This window comes from Lonchura striata, chromosome 4 (genome assembly GCF_050655825.1).
Source record: "Lonchura striata isolate lonStrDom1 chromosome 4, ASM5065582v1, whole genome shotgun sequence".
In the NCBI taxonomy this organism is placed as follows: Eukaryota; Metazoa; Chordata; class Aves; order Passeriformes; family Estrildidae; genus Lonchura; species Lonchura striata.
Genome location: NC_140706.1, coordinates 59,621,740 through 59,645,766, shown reverse-complemented (window position 1 = coordinate 59,645,766; position 24,027 = coordinate 59,621,740). Strand labels below are relative to the sequence as shown.

The window sequence follows — 24,027 nt, the reverse complement described above, 5'->3', positions numbered from 1 at the left end:
ATTTTAGTCTTGGGAAGAAGTTGTGCCCAAATTGAAACCATTTCCTACTTTTATACTTTAATACCACTTGAAGAGCAACTGCACAAAGCAAATAAGCAATTTAGTGAGTCTATAACAAGTAAGTATTTCTATGATTTATGTCTGAGTATCACAGAGATGCAGAAATGCGTGTGAAATGCAGAACATCTAACATCTCTCCCTGAGGTAAGCAGTGACTTGTGCTTACCCTTCTATAATCTTTAAAAACCCGCCTCATTTGTACAACATGTCCCTCCCAAACACACACCACCAAATTAATAAAGACACATTCATAATAACAAAACTGTGGTCACTGGCTGCAGAAAGTGATGCTCATGAACTGTGTGGGATGTTGCTTTCCATCTCCTCGTGCTGTACTTACTGTGGTTTTCACCTAAGGCTTTTGCTGAGAGGCAGTAATGGTTTGTTGACATTTTGGTTTGCAGGGATTTTGCAGTGGGACTTAACCCAGCTCTTTAGGTACAGAACAGAGGTATGTCAGCACTAGTCTAGTGGGAAGGGGCTGGAAGGGAAAGGGTTGGAAGTACCTGCTGGGGCCAGAATGGCTGCTAGGAAGGATACGATCAGTGCCAGGAAACAACACAGCACCTTTAATCATTTCTCCCATGATGCACCCTACTGACCACATGTCAACTGAAAACAAAAATGAAATGAAGGTAAACAAGAAAACAGGAACAGAACAACAAACAAATGAGAAGACTTATCCAATCATGCTATAGCACAGCGCCTGCAGACAGACCTGCCTCTTGCTCTCGGCGGCTGCTTTTCTGCCTGAGCACACAAGTTTCATGACAACAGAGCAGATCTGAGAAAAATCGACTCCAACAGTTTCCTTTACCCCAGAGAGGATGAAAGACAAATCCATTAAATACAGAAACCCAACTGAGACCTGCGGCTGGCTACTGTGTCATAATAAAACTTTGTAATTAAAATTTACCAATTAATTTTGTCTTTTTCAAGTTTTCATTTGTATTCATTACCTAGGTTTATGATGCTTTGTTTTGTAAATGAATGCTGGTCTCTGTATTCAATAAGGATATGCAAGTTGCTATTCTTTTATCATTCCAGCTACCAGAGAACCATGCATATTTTCACAAGCTGAACTGCCAGAAGCCACAAAAGGAACTTGGGTCCTTGTGAAGACATATCCACTGCTGACTCAGGATTATGAATAGAATTTTTGAGATCATTCAGCTCCAACAATGCTTGCTTTAGGGTCTGTTGGCTCACTTCCAGCAAATCTCAGTGAAGCCAGCAGTCCATCACAGGGATCTTGAGAATCTCATGAGATTTCCATTTGCCATGATAGGAAATGGTGATTTCTAAATAGGCCAGTTGAGACAAAGAAGCACTAAAGCTGTACCTTCTGCAGTGAAATTCAGAGAAAATCAGGGGCCTATTTACCTCCTACAGGGAAGAGCAGTTCAGCTGGGTCAAACAAAGTTCACCACAATTTACACTGGAGCACAAGATGAAAATCAGATTCCTTATATCCAGCACAGGATTAAGGTGGCATTTTCCCCCATACTGATTCCATGTAACCACATTACCTCTGCTGTCCTTGCTCTATGATTAGTCATAGAGCATGAAAGCAAGCACAGGGACAGACTGGTGTCTCAGGGCCAGGAACTGGGGAAAAAAATACGAAAGCATCATGCTGCTTGGTTAAATTTACTTTTGCAATTTCATATTTAGCAACAGTTTAAAGTGCATTTGACTTTGAAGGCAAATGCCCTATTTGTGGAAATCTTAACATGCCTGGGTCTAAGGTTCCCTTGTTGCTTTATTTAGCATATGAAAAGCTTCTACACTACCCAATAAATAAATTAATAAACAAAAAACAAAGAACTAAAGAAAAGGCTACTTGTTTGGAAGCAATAAGCAGACCGAGAGATGCAAATTATTGCTGCTTTCATCACAAGCTAAATGGCATGCAAAATATCAGGAAAAGATAGAGCAAGCAGTTGTTTGTTCGTCTGTTATTAATTCCTTTTTATTTTCAGAGGCTGCCTCCTGACATCACTGCTCTATGCTATGCTCCAGGGGGCACACACACAAGTTGAACTAGTGCCTTACTAAACTGCAAACCGTGTCAAATCAGAGATGATTATTCCCCTCTGTGCCTGAGGTTTTGGGAAGGAAGCTATTTGAAAATTTCCAAATCAGAAGGAGCAGAGATAAACACCTAAATATAACCAACATCCTTTTTGACTGCTGCCTGTTTTTCACCTCCTGAGGCAATTAGAAATAAATCTAAGTGGAACCAGGATTTGGCTGCATGTTAGACGTAGTTAGCTGGAGGTTAAGAATTTTAGCACATACAGAAGCAGCTGTCAGAAGTCCCAGTCAAGGCACTGAGACTTGTGCAAAGCACCAGAAAGGACTGCAGAACTGAGATCTATGCCTTGATCATCTGCTTCATTTAGTCCAACATCAGTCCAGATGTCGGATTGATTGTCCAAGTAATTTCACTCATACCTGCATCAGAAAAAAATCAAGCATACCACAATCTCTAAACACCTGCATTCAGTTCCAAAGCACTGAAAATCTACACCTGGTAAAAGTTTTTTTTTCAAATATGAGTAATCACAAATGCTGGCAATGCTGCATTAACACATGGAACATCCCTAAGCTTTAATCAAGGGCAGGCTAACTTTAGTGACAGACCTCTTCATGATTCAAGGTAAAGCTTCAGTTTAGCAACTATTTGCCTTGATGTTTGTAAGAGCATGTGAAACAGTGTTAAGGAATTTATCCTACAGCTGTTCAAGACTCTCTGAAGTGGAACTGTTGGGATTTGGGTAGCCCTTGATGGGAAACCCACTCACCCCTAGAATATCCAGGTCCTGGATTACTAGGAGTAGGGAATTTTTAATGTGTTCAGAATCTCTACAAACCAGACTACTGCACACCCTGGAACACATTATTGAATATGTACACGTACTTCAGAATACAAGTAAACATGCCAAGGACACCAAATGCCACCCTGGCATAGCCAGCTTTGAGCAAGTGCTCACCAGAAACCAAATGCACATGTTTTCCTGAACAAAGGAAAAACCATTTGAACCATACAGAAAATCTTCTCGGGGCCATCTCCTGGTTCTGATTCCTCACCAAACAGGTACTTCCTAACCCAAATGAGTGCTTGCTCAGCCTTCCAGATTTCAGATTCCTTCCAGCAGAGATGCAGAAGGGTCAGGAATTTTAGAACTAACCAAAGATGTTTCTATATGGAGAGGACCCAAATCAACTTTTCATAGATACTTCCCTGATAAATCTACATTCTCCTCCTGCAAAACTGCAGGTTGTCTGGAACATTCTCTTCACAAAACAATGAGAGGGAGCCCATAGGGAGAATATCTACCCACCCTTGCCCAAACTTCCACTGAGGTGGCTTTTCAGCCTTGCACTCAGTAAGATCCGACTGTCATTCAATGAAAATTGTGACATGCAAATTGAAATTCATCAAATGCAAGGCACAGGACACTCCAGAAACCAGAGATGTATGCACAACTGCATGAGCTTTGCTATCTTTTCCAACCTCATGGGCTGGTTCACACTTTCTTCCCAGAGCACTAGTGAGAATACCAAACATTCACGTTTGTAATAGCTCCTGTTCCAGTGATGCAGAAATCACTGCTCTGCCAGCTGAAAAGAGATGTTCACCTCCTCAAAACTGACTGAAGAAGATAATTATAGACATATTAGCAAAGGAAATCATGACACCTGATTTTACTTGTGTAGCTGTAGGCCAAAATATTTAGCACACAACACTGCTTGCCAATGGCTAAGGTGCAAACTCCAGTAAAATGTCAAGGCAGCTGAGTATGCCTCTGATAACAGCGAGCTTCTCTCTCCAAATTCTCCTAAAATGGACCTCTCTTTACCTCTATCTCTGTTGTAGTACTCCTGAACTTCTGTACTGATGTCTGCTCTGAAGAACAATTTCTAGGCCCTTACTTGCTTCAGCCCTTACAAAGCTGAATTTTCAGCATGAAAAATATAGTAGCCTGTATTGGATGCTGTACCTTGTTTTTAGAGGTTTTTCTGTTATTTCTATGCAATAAAATAAGGGGAACAGTCTATAAAAATATATGGTAGTTTACAGTAATACATGGGCAAAGCTGCTTTTTTTTTCACATGCTCCAGATACCACAGCTACAAAGGCTCCAGACCTGTCAATTCCAAGGAAATTCTGTGATGTATGGCACTCCCAATTACGATTGTGGAGATGGCTCAAACTCTTGAAAAGGATTAAAACCCTCCCCAAACCACCAAACCCTTATTTCCCTCAATTCTGCCTAAGTCATAGCAAACTCTCAGTTTTCTGATGTTCCAATCTCCTTGTTGAGACCTTGCTGAGATACCAAAACCTTCCCCTTTGTGCTTGTATTTGTTATATGCTTGAATTTCAACATGTTTTAACAAGGGCTTGCTCAGCACAATATCAGCTCAATCCAATAAGATTTCCTGAGAAAGTTTTTCCTTTCTAATTTTAAACACCACTTTCCACATGATGTTATGAAAACCTTAATATTTCTCAATAACAGTAATAAGATTCCTAAGTTTTCAAATAATTGCCTTAGTGACTTCTAATTTTCTTCTTGCCAAACACCATGGAATACAGGTGCTCTCCCGACAGATGCTATATGGAACCAAAAGGGAATTGCCGCCATTTTACAAGGGTGAGGCTTCAAACCAACCTATGAATTTCTGTCTTTTTTTAAACTTTCTGTGACCCAGTAGGAAGCCTGCACTGGAGAAGGCTACTGCCTCCTAGGCTGCAGTGCTAAACAAGCGCTAAAAATGACTGAAAAAGCCATGGAAATCCTGAGCAGCAAGCACAAGAATTAGTGGAGGCACAAGGGATGACTCACACCCTCCCCTTTCTCCCATTTTTTTTTTTTTTTGATATATCTATATAAAAAAAAAAATCACAGTAAGAGAGATCTACAGATAAGCTTGCCAAGGAATGTGAAACACACTACTCTGTGTGTAACAGGCCACAGCATTGAAAACCTGTTTTATAGATCCTGCATTTCCTAGCTTCAGGTCCTCTTTTAGCTTCTTTTACATTTTGATTTTGAAGTATCTCTTCTCAGGTCTCAAAGACTGTCCAAGTACTCTTTTGTTACCTCTTCCAGTAGGAAACCCACAGGTAGTCTCTCTTGCTACAATACAAACAGATTAGCAGATCATCTGAGGATATTTTATGTTTCCATATCTGGAACAGGAGTCACAGAATATGCTGAGTTGGAAGAGACCCATCAGGATCATCAAGTCCAACTCCTGGCCCTGCTCAGCACACCCCAGGAGTCATACCCTGTGCCTGAAAGCTTTGTCCAAACGCTCCTGGACCTCTGTTGGGTTGGTGCTGTGACCACTGGCCCATGCTGGTGCCCAGTCATCCTCTAGGTGAAAACCTTTTCCTGACATCCAACCTAAACCTCCCCTGACTCAGCTTCATGTGATTTTGAAGGTGTTCCAGTTCTTTATTTTGATCCTGTCCAAATACCTGCATGCTCTTGACAAAAGGCACTTCAGTACTGTTTTGTCCACAGGTTCTAAATTCTCTGCTCAACTGTTCCCATCTGTTTCAGCTCAATTTAGCACAGCTGCCATCAAGAAAAAGATGACTAATGCCACAGAAAAACCCCCAAAACATTTGAGACCATCCAATTCTCATAGGCGCTAGAAAACACAATTAAAACTTGCCTCAGTTGAAATTCATACAAGGCAGCAGTGCATCCTGAAAATCTTTAAGGTGAGTGATGGGAAACAAGCAGTGGGACATCTCCACTGCAGCACCTGGGATCCTGTCCAAGAGCCACTCAGATGACAGACAGCATGGGGGTTTCATGCTAAGTGCAAATTACACTATAATCTGTTGGAGTATACATATCTGCATTAAAAATAAAAACAACAAAAAAAAAAGCAACAGAGAGAGAGAAAAATGGCAACAGCCAAATTATCCTCACATCTACTCTGAGACCTCTTTGAAACAGGCCTCAACTCATGAGCAAACTTTAAGGGAAATCATGAGTCGAAAACCAAATAGTCAGGGAAGAATAATCTAGGTCAAAAGCCAAATCTAGCTATCAATGCCATCATAGCTAACACACACTTAAGCAGCAGGCTAACATGAACCAGCTGATCCTACCTGGAAAGCCAGGCCAGTAACCCTTAACAGTATCTTTTAAATAATCCTGATGCTAGTTGCTGTTTTTGATTTTAAGACAAAACAAGCCTTAAGAAAATATCATCCGGAACAAGTAAAACTGCACTAAACAAAAATGCAGAAGTTTTTCTTATACTGTAGTTTAAGAAACACCCAAAAATGCCCTCAAAATGCTGAAATTACACCTATTAATCCATGCAGATCAAATGCAATGATAAATTCTGTTTATGAGTGGTGGAAAGGCAGCACCTTTTCCTAAAATACTTTCTTCATGCAAACTTTTTTCCTAAGGCAATAGAACACTTTCTGTCAGATGTCAGAGAGCATTTCTTAATCCCACCACTCTCAAAGACAGCTGGTAGGCAAGGAAATTTTTGAAAATCTTACCACAGAAAACATTAACTCTATCTGTTAATGCTGACTTCTCTCTTCACAATTCCTTTTGGATGTTCATAATTACACAGAAGAAAGTTGGAATTTTTCTCTCTTCCTACTTTAATGGTATTTTCTCTTTTGACTATCTAAGACTTTAGGCTACTTGCAGTAGGAATTCTGTTCTCCATATTTACAATGGAAATTCAGGCCCAGCCAAACTTAGGATACTTGGCTATTATCACAATATGTTTCTATGGCTAAATCACCAATTCCCTTTGATCTGCTGAAGGATTCACAAGTGAAATTGCTATAGTACCATCCTGTACATGCCTCCTTCTTTTCAGTACTGAAAATAAATGCTCTGATCACTTTATTTTCCCCACTAAGTCATGTGTGCCTATAGGACATCACTGTGGACTTGGGAGCTCAGATCTTAATAAAACTGTCTCACATGAAAGCATCCATTTTAAGTTTTCCCTTCTCTTAAAAAAAAAAAAAAACAACAAAAAAAACCAAAAAAAAAAACAGAAATACATTTCCAATCCTTAAATTGAAATCTTATAAGATTTTGAAGATGTTATTGCCTACGGCTGAAAGAGGTTTTGGGAAAGCCCTGGGATTTTCTAACATATTTCCAATGGCATCAAAAAGTTCAGGCACTTTTTAGCTGCTCACATGCTTTCCAATTTAACAAAAATGGAATAAGCATCAAAGAAACACTGAGCAAGAAACTCAGAAGTGGACTACAAAAGCTTACTGGAACTTGCCAGGAATATTTTAGTTTGCAAATCCTTCTGGAAATGGATTGAAAGGTGATTGAGAGGGTCTGATTTCTGACAAGGAAGTTTCCCTGACAGTATTTTGTAAAGTCTGCCTTAGCTGAATAACAAGGAATGAAGGTACCTGTCAGGTAATTTCTACCCAGTACACTCAAGGACACTGGAGGCTGTTCTTACTTGTCTGAAAACCAGCTGTATTCTATCCAGTTTCCAGAGCTTTCTTTCCTTGGCAGCTTAAGAGAGAGTTTCTTGTTTATGTAGATGAGAGGTTCTGAAATTAATCCCCTCTATGTTTTTATTTCCACAAAGACTTCAAAAATCAAATTTCATTTCAAGTCAGCAGCACCTGAGTGCAGTGGTAACTCAGTGGTATGATTTAGGTGAGATTAAATTTTAAAATATTTTCTTTCCATAAAACATGGCAGCAGCTGGGATTTTTTTCTTAGATGTATACTGTGCCATACACAAATGTTCCTACTCCAGACTAGAAATGAGAAAGCTCATATTGATAGCAAGTGGACACAGTAGACTGTCTTTTGAATGATTAAAAAGAACTGGTATTTATGATTTCTATACAGATTCACCTCTTCCAGCTAGAAAACTCTCTGTTCAAAAGTCTTAGGTAGCCCAAGGGAAATATATAATATACTTCTATGAAGTTTACCTGCAGCTGTACAATTGCTTCTCCAGCTCTTCCTGCACCTGGATTGAAACTAGATCTGCTCATCAACAGCCAGGGAGGGGTGGGAAATCATATGGATCCATACACAAAACAGTCCTTCCAACACTGACAACTCATTCATGGGGTCAAACTGGTTAACAAATGAGTACTGACTTGGAAATGAATGTACCAGGTTTTTTCTTCTTTTTTTTTTTTTCTTTCTCTTATTTTTTCTTTTTTTTTTTTTTTTTAGTTTTTTTTTAGTTGTTTTTTTTTTTTTAACTTCCCACTCATCTGAATAAACACACCATTAAAGCATGGTAGTAATTGTGACCTTGCCCACATACATTCTATTTCAGGATATAGGATTTCCAATGATTTAAAAAGTAGGACTATCCCACGATTTACACAATTTTTGCTGCATTTGTTAAAAAATTCAGTTGTTATTTTCAACTGATGCTGAAATGTTAACAAATATTTCAAGACCCTTTAACTACTATCCCTGATACAATGCTGTCGTAAGAGACTGTTTCCACAGCCAAACAGATACAGAGTCATTCTCATGTCTGAATGATTTTAAAAGCTAAATTGGTTAAATTATATAGCATTAACTCTTTTTTCCAGACATGGACAAACGTATCTTCTAATTTGTTGTTGAAAAAGGAGAGCAACTCATTAACCACACTACTATGCTTTTATCCTGAAATCATTCTTTGTATCAACTAAAATCTCAGACTTCACTCAGAAAAGATTAAATGGAAATATCCTCAGTATTCACAGATGAACCTCAAGTATATTATAGATAGTATAGTTTTTCTTTAATGTTTTTTGTTTTTAAGAGGAAGAGAGTGCATTGTTTGGAGGAAGCATTATGATGGTGTTTCTGAGACCACTGAAACACAGTATAACTAACACATTAAATTACAGATCTTGGGAATGCTGGGAGCTGATCTGCACTTTGAGGTTACAGCTGAAGGTGGGTCTGCAGCTTGCTCCTCATGCTGCAGGGACAGCTCAGCACCTTAAAGCATCTCAAAGCTACCTACTAATAAAAAAAAAAATCACCATTTTAACCTCTCTGCCTTGTTTTGCATCCAGCAACTTTCCAGCCCCTCTTCCTATAAGACTGGAAGCAGTAAAGTGCTGCTGTCACCCCCTCAGCAAACAGGAGGTACCTGCTGTCCCTCCATCTCCCTGTTAGTGAAGTAGAACTGCATCTTCACTGGGTCACCAAGCAGAGCTCAGCTTTCAGAGGAAGTTGACAGAGCTGTGAAAACAGGACAGGCAGGACCCAACTTTGACAAACATGACATGAATTGCTCAAAAGTCAGCAAAAAAAGAATTGCTTCTATGGCTACATGCCTGTGAAAACTGGGTTTTCTTCACACCAACTGCCAGTGGCTGCTGATGCTAGATTTTCATGGTGCCTTTCTGCCAACTAGATGAAAATAAGATTCCTTTTTGTTTCCAAAAGTGAAGATACGTTATGTTGCCTCATTTTATTCTGATGCGCAAAACACACTTATTTACATTTCCAAACCAGCACGGGCAGGTTTAGCCTGTGACAAACTGGAGGCTAAGCAGACACCTCCTCTTTTGTTTTCATTTTCTAATATTGCTTTCACCACCTTGGAAGGGGTAAAAATAATATCACCCAAGACAAGAAGAACAAGATAGGAGGGAAATACAGTTTAATTGACAACACAGACCTCATGCAAGTAAAGGGAAGTTCATTTTTAAATCAAGAGAATCTGATTTCAGGACAATTTGGAAACCATGGCAGAAAAACGGTTGCCTTAAACTGGGCGAGTCAAATTCTTCATTTTGTTTTAAAGAAAAAAAAAATGTTGTATTGGCTCAACACTGAGCCTATACAGCATTGAGATGAATCCAAAACCATGATGCATTAACAAGCAAAAGATTATGATGTCACCACAAATGTTATGAAGTCAGTATTTCCAAAACATAAAAGCAGAAAAACAGATTTACAGGAATGAGATGGGCCAAATTAGGACTTTTTTTCCCCTTATTTTTCCTTCAATGAATAGTAAATAAAGCTATCCAATTTGTTATCATAATGCTTGTTTTCTATATTGCTTATTGACATGACATAAATAGTATATGAAATGGAATGATTACAGGTTTTAGAGTAACTTAATTGACCAAAATAATTCTGTGCATCTGTTTTTCATTTTTAATTTTGTGCATATCAGTAGTGTGCTATTTTCATTTAGCCATACCTCAACTTTCTGCTTCTATCTTTACAGTCCTGGTACAGTCACTTTATGGTAAAAGGGTTGGGGTGGAGGAGAGGAACAAATAATAGGTGAAGCTGCAGCAAATGGCACAAGGATACAGTCCCTTCCTGGAAAGAGGATTTTGTGGCGAACCATTTCTCCCATAATGCATCCCACAGACCATATATCCACTAGAACAGCAGAGACAAGAAAGTGAAGAAGGAGGGAAAAAAAGCAACGTTAACTACAACATTTCACTCCTAGAGGAGGGCAAAAACGTTGATCAGCACAGTACACAGTTTGTTTTGTGGTTTTGCTGGGTTTCTTTTTCATGTCTCACCAAAAGCTAAAATAAGTAACTGAATAAATAAAAGCTGTGTCAATCAGCTCAACAGCAGTTAGTAACAACAGTGGAAAAAGTTTAAAATCAACATTTTGGGTAAAGATCCAGATCAAGTAAGTAAAGACCAAGTAACAAATTTATGGCTAAAAAAATCCTTTTTTTTTTTTTTTTTTTAGGAAAAAACCAAAACAACCAGATAATGGTAATCTGGAATAAATCCTACATAAATCCTACTTGCAGGGCTTCTAGGCTTTGTTCTTCAGCACTGAGTCTCCCTGCAGCAAAAAAGGATTTTTGAAAAGAGGTTCCATTTGGAACTGCTCACACAAGTAGAGGCCATATGGAAAAATACCACCTTTAAAGGTTATTTAAAACTCGTCTTTCAAGATCTATCCCTCTGTCCTATCTCTAGGTACCTATCATGGAGAGCATGACCTGAGTGGACTTTCTTTTGTACTGTGTAGGCACTCAAAATAAATGCTATAACAAAAGCTCCAAAGAACAAATATCAACAAGACTAAGAGCATTTCCTATTCCCAATCCTGCCTTCAGCTTCTAGATGAAATATGCACAGTTACCTTATCTGCTTGACTTGGATAGGGGATTTTTTGGCCTTTAAGTTCTTTAAAGAAGAAATGCTGGCTAGATAGTGACACAGTATTGACAGAAAAAAAAATTAAAAACCAAACAAAACCTGTCTTCCATGTGAAGAGGAAAAAACTGCTTTGAAATGCTTTAAAAGACTATGTTGTTTCTGAGCCTGAAATCCTCATTTTATCATTATGCTTGACCTACACAATCAATTTTCTCCTCTTTTTCTTCCCTTTTTAACCTTTAGAAGCAATCCAAAACAAACCAAAGAAACAAACAAACAACTCATTTCTTGGTGAAACAAAATAAAGGTGAAATGTTCCATTTGGGAAAAGGAGGGTACAGGTATCAAGGGCATGGGACAGCAAAAGCATGCCTGAGGCAGTTGCAGTTTTCTTCCTAGTGACAGTTTTGGGACCTTCCACAGAAGTGCAGCAAACTGGTGATAATTATGCATCTTTAGCCAACCAAGTGCAGAAAGAAAATGAAAGCAGTGAACAGTCCTTATACAGGCAGTGTACATAGTCAGAGGGGAAAAAGTTGGGGAACTTCAGTAATGTGGCAGCATAGGCCAGAGCAGGGAAGCAAAGAACAACCCTTTCTGTTGACTTCCTTGGGAGCTGGGTCAGAGCCTCCAAACAGAGCAGCTCCTCTGATGGTTGAGCTTCATTTCCAAACATTTTGTTTGCTTCCTCTCTTTGTTTTGGCTTTGTCCAAGTAAGACAAGATCATTCATCTTAAGCCAAATTCATTGCCCAGAGAAGTCAAAGGAAGTTTCTGTGTTAACCTCAATGGGCATTTGATCAGGACCCTTGGATGTGGCAAATAATAGAACTTTCCCAGTTGTGTACTTCGTCTCAAAAGCGTGTCTAACTTTTTCTTGGTGCAGTTTTAATCATGTGAACAGCAAATGCTCTCTCTGTCCTTTCTGGACAATAACAACAACAATAACCCTAATCATCTACTAAATGTCCTGGAGGGGAAAAAAAAATCAACAAAAGAATTCATTTGACAATAGAAGAACTCTGGATATTGACCAAAGAACTATCTAAAGAGTACAACTTCAAATTTCTAGTGGCACTTAGCAAAAATTGTAAACAAAATACTTTAAGGAATATCATTCCCTTATTTTCAGAAATTATTCTCTAAGTTAAGACTCTGCATAATAATAATAATAATAATAATAATAATAATAATAATAATAATAATAATAATAACAACAACAACAATAATTGTTATTATTATTGTTATTATTTAGCTTTTTTTAGACTTTTGTATTAAAATGTATACCTTAAATTCATAAACATTAAAAATAATTAATACAAGGACTTGCTAATTTCAGAAGAGGTTGTGCAATTATGTTTTCAGTAGTGCTGAAGTAATGGATTTTGCTCTCAAAATCAGTTTCACTGCCCTTTACAGGATGCAGTTGGCTGTTAGTAAATGTTCTCCTGCAGGTTAGCTAACCTCCTCAAAATAAATCACATAGGACACTTTTTAATAAATTCCTGGTCTTGTCACATTTCCTGTATTTGCCATCAAAAAGTCTCCTCGAACAGACAAATTATACCTTTAACAGCAAAATCTGAGCTATAGCTATTCCCTCATTTCCTGCCTGGTCTACCTGGCACTCAGATGCAATTCCCAGTTCTTTTACAAAATGAGACCAACTTAAAAATATTTCCCTTCATCTTCTGCAAAATTTGAGTTTTTCCTTATCCACTTCTCTATAGCAAGCATCCCCACCTGCTTTTCACAATATTTCCAAGGACCAAGATCTCTCTCAGACTATTCAGAAGAATATCCTATTTACTTCTAGGGACCTTACATACAAATTATGTTTTGTTTCATTTTTTTTTTTCAGCCTTTTCCTTTTCTCTTCAATTTCACTTTTAATTTAAAAAAAAATGAACTCAAACTGCAAAATTTATACCTAGATCTTACCAAGATGAAACCTGTCAGCAAAATCTGTGACTTCGTAAAATTTATCATGAAGAAGGAATTAATTCCTGAAATTCAGATCTAGCTCTGGATTTAGAGAAAATCTGGAAGGGCTAGGATTTTCTATTTCAGCTTGTACTTCTTCTTGTTCCTTCAACCAATTCAGAGATCCAGACTCAAATTTAGGGCACATCACTCGTTCAGCAATTCTAGTGGTACCCACATTATTTCATGGCCACAGAAGACCAAGATGAAAGCTCTGGTCAAAATTAGCTTGTAGTTGTAACTTCAAACATAACTAAGAATAAGTTTCCTTTACTCTGCAATCCCACAATGATAAGTTCACGAGCAGCGCATCCCAAATACATTCTGTAGCTGCAGTTCACAACAGTGAGGAACTGCTCTAACTCCAGGTGTCATTTCCCATCATTTCCCATTACATTTCCTGTGCCTCCTTTGGGTGTCCTTTTCAATGGTGAAGCAGAGCTTCCCTTGAGGGGAGCTGGTGCAGTGACACTGCAGCCCTACCGTTCTCCTTGTAGCCCATTCCCAGGATGACCTCCGGAGCTCTGTAGTAGCGTGTCACCACGTAGGGGGTCATCATGAAGCTAGTGCCTGCAGTTCTGGCCAGTCCAAAATCCAGAATCTTCAACGTGCAGTCAGATTTTACCACAATGTTACTTGGTTTTAAATCCTGCAAAAGATGGTGGAAAAAAAAATCGTGACTGTCCTTTAAAAAGCTGGGCACAGTTATGATATGGACAGATGCTTTAGGTCACCCTTCAAATACTCTTTCCCTCTTCTGACCAAGTTGCTATCAGAAATACTTGTAAATATACAACAAACTCTTGCTATTGTTCGTCTAGCAAACTGTTCTGGAAGTTGTTCTATCTCAGCATAGTGTGGGGCTTAACCTGGATAACAGGAGCCTACTGGCATTAAATTAATTGCATTTACTAGGATTAGTATGCAAGTGCTCTTTTGATTAGATTATTTTCTCTTGATGCTGTGAGCCTGATAGAGACATTCCAACTGCACATTTAGAGATACCTTAATGCTTCATTTATAATAATTCAACTCACCTTTTGCTGGATAACTATCTGGCCACCAAATCTAAAATCTTTTGCTAAACATATGATATGTCAAGAAAGGAGAACTCTGTAGAACAACATCCACTTTGTGACCCACTTTATCAGCCTTTCTTTTCTTCAGGGAAACATTTTTTCCCAAATGTTAGTGAAAGCAAATTAGTGAAAGCACTTTTCAATAAAGAAGTTAAGTCAGGGTATTTTCAATCCATTGACAATTCCCTCCTGCTCACAGTGACATGACCTAATCCCCCCTGCTATCAACTATCACACATCCACAGCCAGGTACCACATCCTTACCAGGCACAGCACTGATGTGGAAAAAGCAAAATGAGAGGATGCATTTCAAATAGACTCAGCAGTTTTTCATTTGCTTTAACACATGAAAATGATGGCAAATGCCAATTCCATATCCCCTGACCTCTGACTGTGGCTTTTATGTCTTTTATTCATTGCAGTGGGACACAGGGCTTTGACCCACAGTACACAAGAGAGCCAAATGGCTTCATGATCGTTTCAAAGTCTTCATGATAATTTCATATGCCGCCTTAAGTTTTAAGCCAAAGGCCCCCTACCCTGTGAATAATCCCTGCAGAGTGAAGATGCTTGATTCCACAGAGCATTTGGTACAGAAGGTAAGACATTCGCTCATGGTCCAGCTCCATCTGAATGACCTGGCACAGGTTGGCATCCATCAATTCCATTACCAGGTAGCTGAATGGAAAAGCAAAGCCACAGTGTTATTTTTTGTGTTGAAGGCAAATCACAGCATCATCTCAAATAAGTAACAATGCTTTTTCTTGCTCTAAAATTCACTTTCTCTCTGATGACTGAGAGTAACACAGCTGGAGACTGGGCCCACTAACCACAGCATCACGGTGGTGTTTGTATCTCACTGCTGAGACACCACTCTGTTAGCTAGCATACCAGGAAAACTGGTGGATTATTTGCCCTTTCTTGGTGTGTTTGTTCCCCATGGCAGACACTATACCCTACATAAGCAATCAGGCAGCACCACACAGAAACGCACAAAACCCAGAAGACCTACAAGCACCAAATGATGTAAATGCTCAGCCTTTGACCACTGCAGGGATGGCTACCACAGTACACATAGAAATCTGAGAGAAACAGAGGTGTCTGAGAGAGTAAAATATGCATGCCCGTGCAAAATGCCTCCAAAAATCCTCCTAAGCTTGCATGACTTCACAAAATTCTCATTACAATTAATTGGTTACTGCTGGAATCAGACTGCAGAATAGGAACATATTTCCATGCAATGTATACAGAATATGGGAAAGACAGAAAGATAAAAGGAGAGCAGCAATATGAAACAGAGAATAATTAAAATTTCATTCACAGCAGGTTTGTACTAGGCACAATAGTGGTTGTCCAGCAGGGCAAGGTTTCAACAGAGATGCTGATTGTCTTCTGCACCTACCCTTAGCTCCCCATGCAAATAACTTTACACAACAAATATGAAACCTGGTGTTTTTCACCTTAAATTGTCAAAAGAGCTCTCAATATGGGTATTCAGAATATTTTTCTATCTACTAGACTCACACTATCTTTTTTTGGAAGGGGCTACAACCTTTGTATTTTGCTGAATTATTACAATCAAGGTACACCACAATGCCCCACACATCCCTAAAGCTTTAGCTTAATTACTACCCCGGTTACTTACACATCCTGGAACTCCTCCAGAGATTTCTGTGGTGTGAAGACATTTAATAAACTTATAATCTGAAAAGCAAAGTAAGACAAAAGAATAAAGTGATATGCACAATCAGTTGAACCTGTCTTTAACTGTGTTAAAGAATAAACTGTTTTTTCACTGCTCTATTTGTATTAACATTTCTCACTTTATGAATCAGTAAAAAATCAGCAGCATTCAAAATAAAATACCACAGACCTTTCAGATTTCTTCTAGATGCACTTGAAATCATCTGAAACCAGTGACAAAACAAAGTGCTAAGGGTGAGACACTCCTCTCAGTTTTGAAGCTGCAGGTTCCAAGATCAGCTCAATCTAGCATAGCAATCTTTGTGATACAGCCTGAATTTTCTTATTTATGAGGAATGATAATTTGAGGGGACAAATAACCAAGGATAATTTTATTAAACAGTAGTCCTTCCTTCTCTCTGACATGACCTCAATTCATTTGAGGGCACATACATTCACATGGTGGCTGACACAAATCCCATCGTGGCAGGTACAACTTTTCAGTAGAGGCACTTTGAAACAGAGACACCCTGAGCAAAGACATCCTGCATACTTCAACTCATTTTCTCCTTTCTCTCGTTTGGTTAACATTTTTTTTTTTTCTTTTAATGGGCTGGGCTGATGAAAGACACTGGTAAGAAGAATGTGTGAAAAAGAACAGAGGAAACAACATTTCCCCTGTTTTCCCTCTGTGCAGGTAACAGATGTAGATGACACCAGCACTGCTGCCATGAAATCAACATCTGAATGTCACCCTTCCCACCTCCATTACCTCTTTAGGTTTTCTAACAGTAATTGTTCAACATTCTTTCTCTTTACTCCACATATTCTGACTTAAACATACCACCGCAAAAGTGTCTTTACAATCCTCTCCTTCATTTGCACTACTCTGTACAGACAGATTGAAGCTCTGACCCAACCCACGTGGTGCTGTTAGCAGCTGTCATGCACCATGTTCAAAATTGTGTATTTAAAATAAGTGACACCCCTGCTGCTCCTCTGCTCTTTCCAGTCCATTAAAAAACTTCTCACTCATCCCTGCATTTTCAAATCCTCATGCACTGGGCTGGCTGAGGGTAGCTTCCATCAAGTCAACAGGGAAAAGACAGGAACAGTCCTGATCACCACAGTGGGAATGTAAGGATAAATCACTGCCCAGAAGTAAGGCAGAGACACTGTAGTGCCAAGTCCAGCAATTTGCCATTTTAGGGTCAGTCTTTTCTCTTTCCATGTGAACATGTGATTGAGAACAAGTGCAAAATCTCCCCTTACATCGCATTGTTATAAGCTCATTTATGGTCTGCATAAGGAGAAAGAGTCATTCCAAGTTCTGAGAGACAGGTAGACACTGCAAACTGAAAAAATCTCTCCTAATGAAAAGGGGCACCCAGATATGGCAGCAGGAAATCTAGGAAGTAGAGGAAAATGAAATCTCTGGGACAGCCCTTTACAATGCAGTGTGGCAATCCTACATATTTCACTACAAAAAAACAGTTGAAACAGTGCCAGACAGTTCTAACAGATAATAGTTAAAATTAACATTCAGCCCTGGAATAGTACTCCTGGTGCAGCATAGGAATATTTTAATTCATTATGGGTACTAAATAATATACAGTAGATGGTGCAAGAAGCAGGATAGTCTAGAACAATCCCAGTTTGGCACAGCCTTTAAAAAAGTAGGTGGAATACCCTCAGTCTCTCCTGTGGGCATGAAGTACCAGATAGAGTGCAGCCCTTGAGCATAATTCATTCCAATTTCTTCCATTTAAAAGAGAAACCCAACAAAACAACTTCTTTTCTAACACAGCAATGCACATAACCATTTCTCCTGCTGAGCACTTACATTTTTATGATTCACACACTTCATGAGGACCAGCTCCCTATAAGCTCTCTTGGCGTGAGTTTGGTTCTGAAATGGTCTGCTGAGCTTCTTAATGGCCACGTTTCTGTCAAGGACGGCATCATATGCAGCACTGCAGTGATGACAAACACAGGGGTTATGCATCTTAGAGGGTACTTCTCATGACAAATTCCTGAACCTCAGGTCTACCACTTCCTTTTTATTTTTTTTCCACTGAGAAAAATAGTGGGACAAAAGAAGAAGAGCATTTCTAATTAAAAAAAAAATAAAGTTAAGAGATCAATAGAAAACATGTAGCACCATATCAGCAGAAGACAGCATACATCACTATTTCTGAACTCCAATTCCATTGGAAGTTAACACTTATTTTCAAAGGGTGGGGGAAAACATCAAGTAACTTCAGATAAAACTACAATAAAAACTGGATGAGAATGAAGTTGTTTCATAAAGTAACTCTCTGTGCATGGCTACAGCAGAAAAGGGTTTTGCTTTTGTGTTGGTGTTAAGAGCACTTTCACAACATGGCTCAACAAGTGAGCCACAGTTGCCCACTTACCCAAAATGAATTTTGTGTTTTCCTTATGATATTTCTAATAGAATCAAATTATTTAGTCATTCTTTGAGGCCGTATAATCAAATTCCAATTACATGTCTAAAAACAGAACCATTTCACAAGGTTTTTTACCAATTCCTGGTAACACAAAAAATTGTTACATATGCACAGTTACAACCTTTGAAAATGAAGAAATACATTGTTTGCGAAGTGAACTTTTAAAGAAGGGGCCCTAAAATGCTCCTTAAACTTCTATATATCTTTCACAACCTTCTGCTATTTTTATAAACATTACTTCTTATATATTTGAAACACGAATTTTGGTGGTTCAAATCTGACTGCATAAATTCTGACTTCTAAATACCACAAAGCACACTAAGTTCTAGAAGCATTCCCAAATGGACAGCATCCTCAGACCTCCTCCTGATTTTTCCTTTTACCAAGAAAGAGGAAAGGCATGACGTGAGTTTTCTGCTAGTCCATGAAAAGCAACAGTGTATTTCCCAGGACATAAATCAACCAAACCACCCATTGTTCTAAAAACTGCTTTCCTAAGCATGAAGTAAATATTCAGAATTCTGCAAAATTTTTCTCATTAACCCTTGCTTACTGCAGACATTCAGTGACAGAGGCTAACTAACCAAGTTGAGCAGAAAGCATGCAAGCATCAGAAGCTTAGTCACAAAGCCAAAAAAATGTATAGGTGTCCAAAATAGGTAAGAAACTGTTGGTAATGTTTGGGAAACCACACAAAAAGAGAAGAATCAGAAATACTGAATTTTCACTACGTCTGCATAAATAACAAACCAAATGCACCCCATAAATAAGAGCAACTGTTTCCTAAAGGTGATGAGAAGTTTTGCAAAGATTACTTTTAAGACCTATTTAGGAAGTCTCTTGAGAGTGGTCTAGGGAAGTGAGCATTCCACGGCCACATCTGGAGTTCTGGGTTGTACTCCAGGCTCACCAGTATGAGAAAGATAAAGACTGGAGCACTTCCACTGATGAGCCATGAAGATTATTAGGGACTGGAAGATCTGTCATACAGGGAGCAGCTGAGTGAGCTGGGGTTTTTAGCATGGAGAAAGATCGGGAACTTACAAATTTTCTTAAGTATCTGCTCTGAGGAGTAAAGAAGATGAAGCCAGACTCTTCCAGTGGTCCTGAGCAACCTGCTCTAGTTGACTGCTTTGAACAGGTGGGTTGGACCAGGTGTACTCCAGCATCATCCATTCTGTCAATTGGTAACTCTTGTTTGTTCTCCTATTCATTAGTAAGGCATAACTTCCATGACCCAGCTAATACCCTACTTGTCACATGCCTAAACAAGGATACGGCACTCACCAGTTACACCATACAAGCAGCAGCTTAGGTTACAAGGCTATCAGAGAGTGAGCCTGACTTGATTTCTCCCTAGCCACAGAATTTCACTCAACTAAACCTTGTGTTAGGAGGAACACGACATGTGATTTACAGCCTAACAGTATGTAGCAGAAAGCAAACCTCCTGCAGCAGCTGTCAGAGTCACATCTCTCATTCTGATGTAGTTCAGCCACAACAGGGCATCATAAAAGCCACAACTAAATACCCTTTAGTTCCATTAAGAAAGCATTGAACAAATAAAATGCAAAGCCCAAGAATTTAAATAAACAGGATCTTTCAATAGTTAAATATTTTGTCCTTATTGTTCATGGACATATACTGTAAATATATTTCAGCAGACAAATATCTCAGCTAATCCATATTACTTGATCACCCAACTTCTTTTTAGGATGAAAAGCCTACGTAACACTCATCTGAGCTGTGTAAGAGTACTGTGAATCATTTTGATATATTTTTTCATATTTTAATCTCATTAGATACATCATAAAAATACTGACTAGGAGTTAGAAAACAACAAAAGTTTGAGCAAACATTTTCCTCAGCTTCTGATCTCTGTCTGTCAAAGCAACAGACAAAAGCATCGATCTAAAATCAGAAAACCAAAGGCTTCTTAAACACTTGGCTTTTATGGTCAATTCCTGTTACTTGCATACCACAGAAGGGCTAAAGTAATCCTTTGTAGAGGAATATTTACTTTGAGACACAAAGTTCTTGACTGCAATTCTATCAAATGGAAGGTGTCCAACTACCTGAAGAAGCCAATACGTAAATTCATTTCACTGGGTAAATCCACGGCCCTGATGGTTTTTTATTGTGTTCATCAGAAAAACTTTCGTTTACAGCCAGCTATCTCTGCACTTCACTACAATGAAACTTTAGACACCAGATGTAGGTCCTCTCTCTGCTGCTTGCTGCACAAAATCCTTACCTTGGAACACCAAGGCTAGGATTGATGATAAGCCTTCTTAAGACAAACTTCAATCACTGGCAGAAGAGTGGCTGTATAAATATGTGGCTCCAGGGATCAGGAATAAGAGAGAGAGTAATGAGTGTCTGTGAACTGTGGTGAAAAGGCTGAGTATGAAAGCCACTCTAAATCTCAAATAAGAGACTGGACTTGCATCTAAAAGAGTTTCTCTGGAAACTCTATCTAAACACCTCTTGCTCAACTGTGAATTTATTTTTTCATTTCTACAGTTTCTTGATTTTATAGCAAAGACTCTAAATTACCCCTGGTCGTGTTATAAAATGATAGCTTTACTGCAACATGAGCTCAGAAAAATCCTCAAAGTTTACTACCATGTCTCTGGCAGCGGTACAGACAGAAAAGGCAGTAAATAAACTCTCTCCTTGTAAATCCTCTTTACAGTTAGTTTGACATGGTAAACGTTAGTGCTAAAAATGCCTTTTAAAACTAAATAATTTGAAACAAACCTCTTTAGCAGAGATAAAAAAAATTAGTGAATATAAATTCATGATTACCAAGACATATATGCAATCACAGGTATTTAACAAGGCTTTTTGCTGACTTTGGCAAGAAAAAAAAGAAACTCTTTTTAGTCAGATTTACACAAACCCAGGCCATCCTTTACCATGATATTCTGCGTGAGTTCAGACTATAACAATCAATGAATCAATGAGCAATGATCTGCTGTCATGTACTTGGAGGACCAGGCATTCATTTTTATACCTATTTTGAAAAGAAATGGAAAGCATTCTAGTTTCATGTCCAAGTTTCTATTTCAATAGACACCAAATAAATACTTAAAATTATTCCTCCCATCTTTTCATCAACAGGTAAACCTAACATTTATCAAGTCCATTATAGTCTACCCCAGAACAGACTGTTAAACCCATAGAAAATGTGTATTTTTTAAAGTAAACTCTTAGAGATGGGTTCTTAGGATAATAAAGGACAACCTGAAAATCACATTTAACAAGAATGCTAATGATCTCTCATCCTCAGCCACTGATCACCACCAATATATGGAGTAGAACACCTTCTATAGAAATGCTCAGACACACATCTAAATGTATATGCACAGATAGATAAAAAAGAAAACATAGATGGATGCATGTATGAATCCTTTCCACAGAATTTTCTCTGTGGCAATTTCAAAGGCCTTGGTTTCAGATAACTATCACTATTGCAGTTTCCAAAGAAGTAATTTATAGAAATGACAAGAACCAAATCTTTTTCTTATGTCAAGCAGAATTTCTGTAGATGTGGTTTATGAAGCTTAACCATAAAATGTTTCAAGTGCTTTACCTTCTCTCTACTTGCAGTCCCCTTTCAGCCAAGTACTCCAACTAAAATGAGTGAAAATGTTATTTTGCTTTAAGCAAAATTTTCTAAATATGCTCTGGTAAGGTTTTTTTGGTGGGTTTGGTTTATTTGCTCCTTACATTTCCCTCACGTATCAGTCCAAATTTTAGAATTAATTTAGACTTTCTCATTCTTAACTTGCATCTTCTCCTCTTGACATATAACTTCCAAGTCTCTAAAGGCAGACATTCACACAAACAGTGCATATTCTGTTCTTCAATAATTACTTTTAAACAGAAAAAATTTATTAGAGTAAAAACTCTCCAGAACGTATATTTAAATATAGTGAATGTTTTCCATTAAGCTAGTGGAAAAAGAAAAGAATTCCATATATGCACCAGGGTGCAGAAAATTTTCCTGAAGAAGTACAAGTCAAAGACTGCTATAACAAAAAGCCTTTAAATGTCCTTATTAAGTTTGGAAGCAATCTTTTGTGCTAAAAATAAAAATAAAAAAAAAACCAGTATGACCATGAAGAGTTGTAGACCTCTTGTCAGAATGGCTACTATACTCTTTGGATCAGCTCTATTCCTTCTGAAAATGCAGAGAAACTGAGACAGTATTCAGAGCTAAGGAAGACCAATACAGCTTCATAATGGATTACTGCTGCACTTTTCTTGTTGACAATTATGGTTCCAGACTAGTTTTTTGCGTATTTACATCAGCTCACAGCTTCTTGCAAGCTAGTGGAAACAGCCAGATTAGAAAATATAACGAAGCTGCCTCCCCAGCTGCTACACAAGTCATCATTTTTTCACTATCACCAGATTCCAGTTTCACAGAATAAATAAATCAGTTGCCAAGGTTTTCCATGAGGTTCCTCATCACTGCAGAGATTATTGATTTGGCTCAAAACATTCCTTCCTGCATTGCACAGAAACATGTGATCTATTACCTTGTGTTGGAATGATATAACATGAGAGGACTGAAGTGCCTGAATTGCTTGGAATTATCATCCCAGTCCTTGAATGAAAATTCAGCATTGCTGTCAAGATTAATAGTGAATTCTGTAGTGCTTAAACTTCAAAGATTTGCCACAAAAACTGGAAAATGTTAAGAAAAAAAGTTCAAATATGTGGCTCTATTTTTATATTATTTTACATTTCAGTGTTTTATCAGGAAAGACAGCTGGTCTCACTCATCCCCTCCCTCGCCCTGCTGCCCATGCTGTTGTGGATGCAGCTCAGGATGTGTTTGGCTTTCTGGGCTGGGTCATGTTCAACCTCTCATCCACCAGCACCTCCATGTCCTTCTGGGCAGGGCTGCTCTGGATCTGTTCATCCCCAGCCCGTGCTGATCCCGGGGTTGCCCCAGCCCAGATGCAGTGTCTTGTACTTGGTCTTAAAGGTTAAAGGTCATAAGCCTGCAAATTTGCTGAGATGCACTTGATCTCTTTGTCTGTGATTAATGAAGGTATTAAACAACCCTGGTCCCAGTATGGACCTCTGAGGGGCACCACTTCTCACCGATGTCCATCAGGACTCTGAGCTGTTGACCACAACCCTCTGGATGCACATGTCCTCCCCTCAAATCCATCCCTTGCCATTTTAGAGAGAGAAGATGCTATGGGGGACTATGTCAAAGGCTTTTCAGAAGTCCACATAAATTACATGTGAAACACTTCCCTTGTCCACTAATGGAGTCACTCCATCACAGAAAGCCACAGGGTTGATCAGGCAGGACTTGTCCTTGGTGAAATCCTGCTGGCTGTCCTGAATAACCTCCATGTCCTCCATGTGCCTTAGCACAGCTACCAGGAGGATGTGTTCCGTGATATTCCCAGGCACAGGGCTGAGGCTGACAGGCTGGTAGCTCCCAGGGTCCTGCTTACTGCCCTGTTTGAAGGTGAGTACAAAGTTTCCCTTTTTCCTGTCATCTGGGACTTCACCTGACTGCCATGGATTTTCAAATAGCATGGAGGGTGTCTTGACATCTACGTTAGCCAATTCCCTG

The 24,027-nt window shown here is 38.8% G+C and overlaps 1 protein-coding gene across 7 annotated transcripts in view; it reads right to left on the bottom strand.

The window, feature by feature from the left end:
- The window catches only part of MAPK10 (mitogen-activated protein kinase 10), a 139,314-nt gene that overhangs the window by 30,043 nt on the left and 85,244 nt on the right, over positions 1-24,027 (bottom strand). For 6 of the 7 annotated variants that reach the window (XM_077783001.2, XM_077783000.2, XM_021549357.3 and 3 more), the window contains 5 exons: positions 17,795-17,924; positions 15,914-15,972; positions 14,808-14,946; positions 13,673-13,838; positions 10,389-10,460 (listed from right to left, as the gene is read on the bottom strand). In XM_077783001.2, coding sequence (XP_077639127.1) covers positions 10,389-10,460; positions 13,673-13,838; positions 14,808-14,946; positions 15,914-15,972; positions 17,795-17,924 — 566 coding nt within the window. Of the gene's footprint in view, positions 1-600; positions 673-10,388; positions 10,461-13,672; positions 13,839-14,807; positions 14,947-15,913; positions 15,973-17,794; positions 17,925-24,027 lie in introns of all 7 variants that reach the window. The other variant, XM_085578202.1, reaches the window with a different exon arrangement.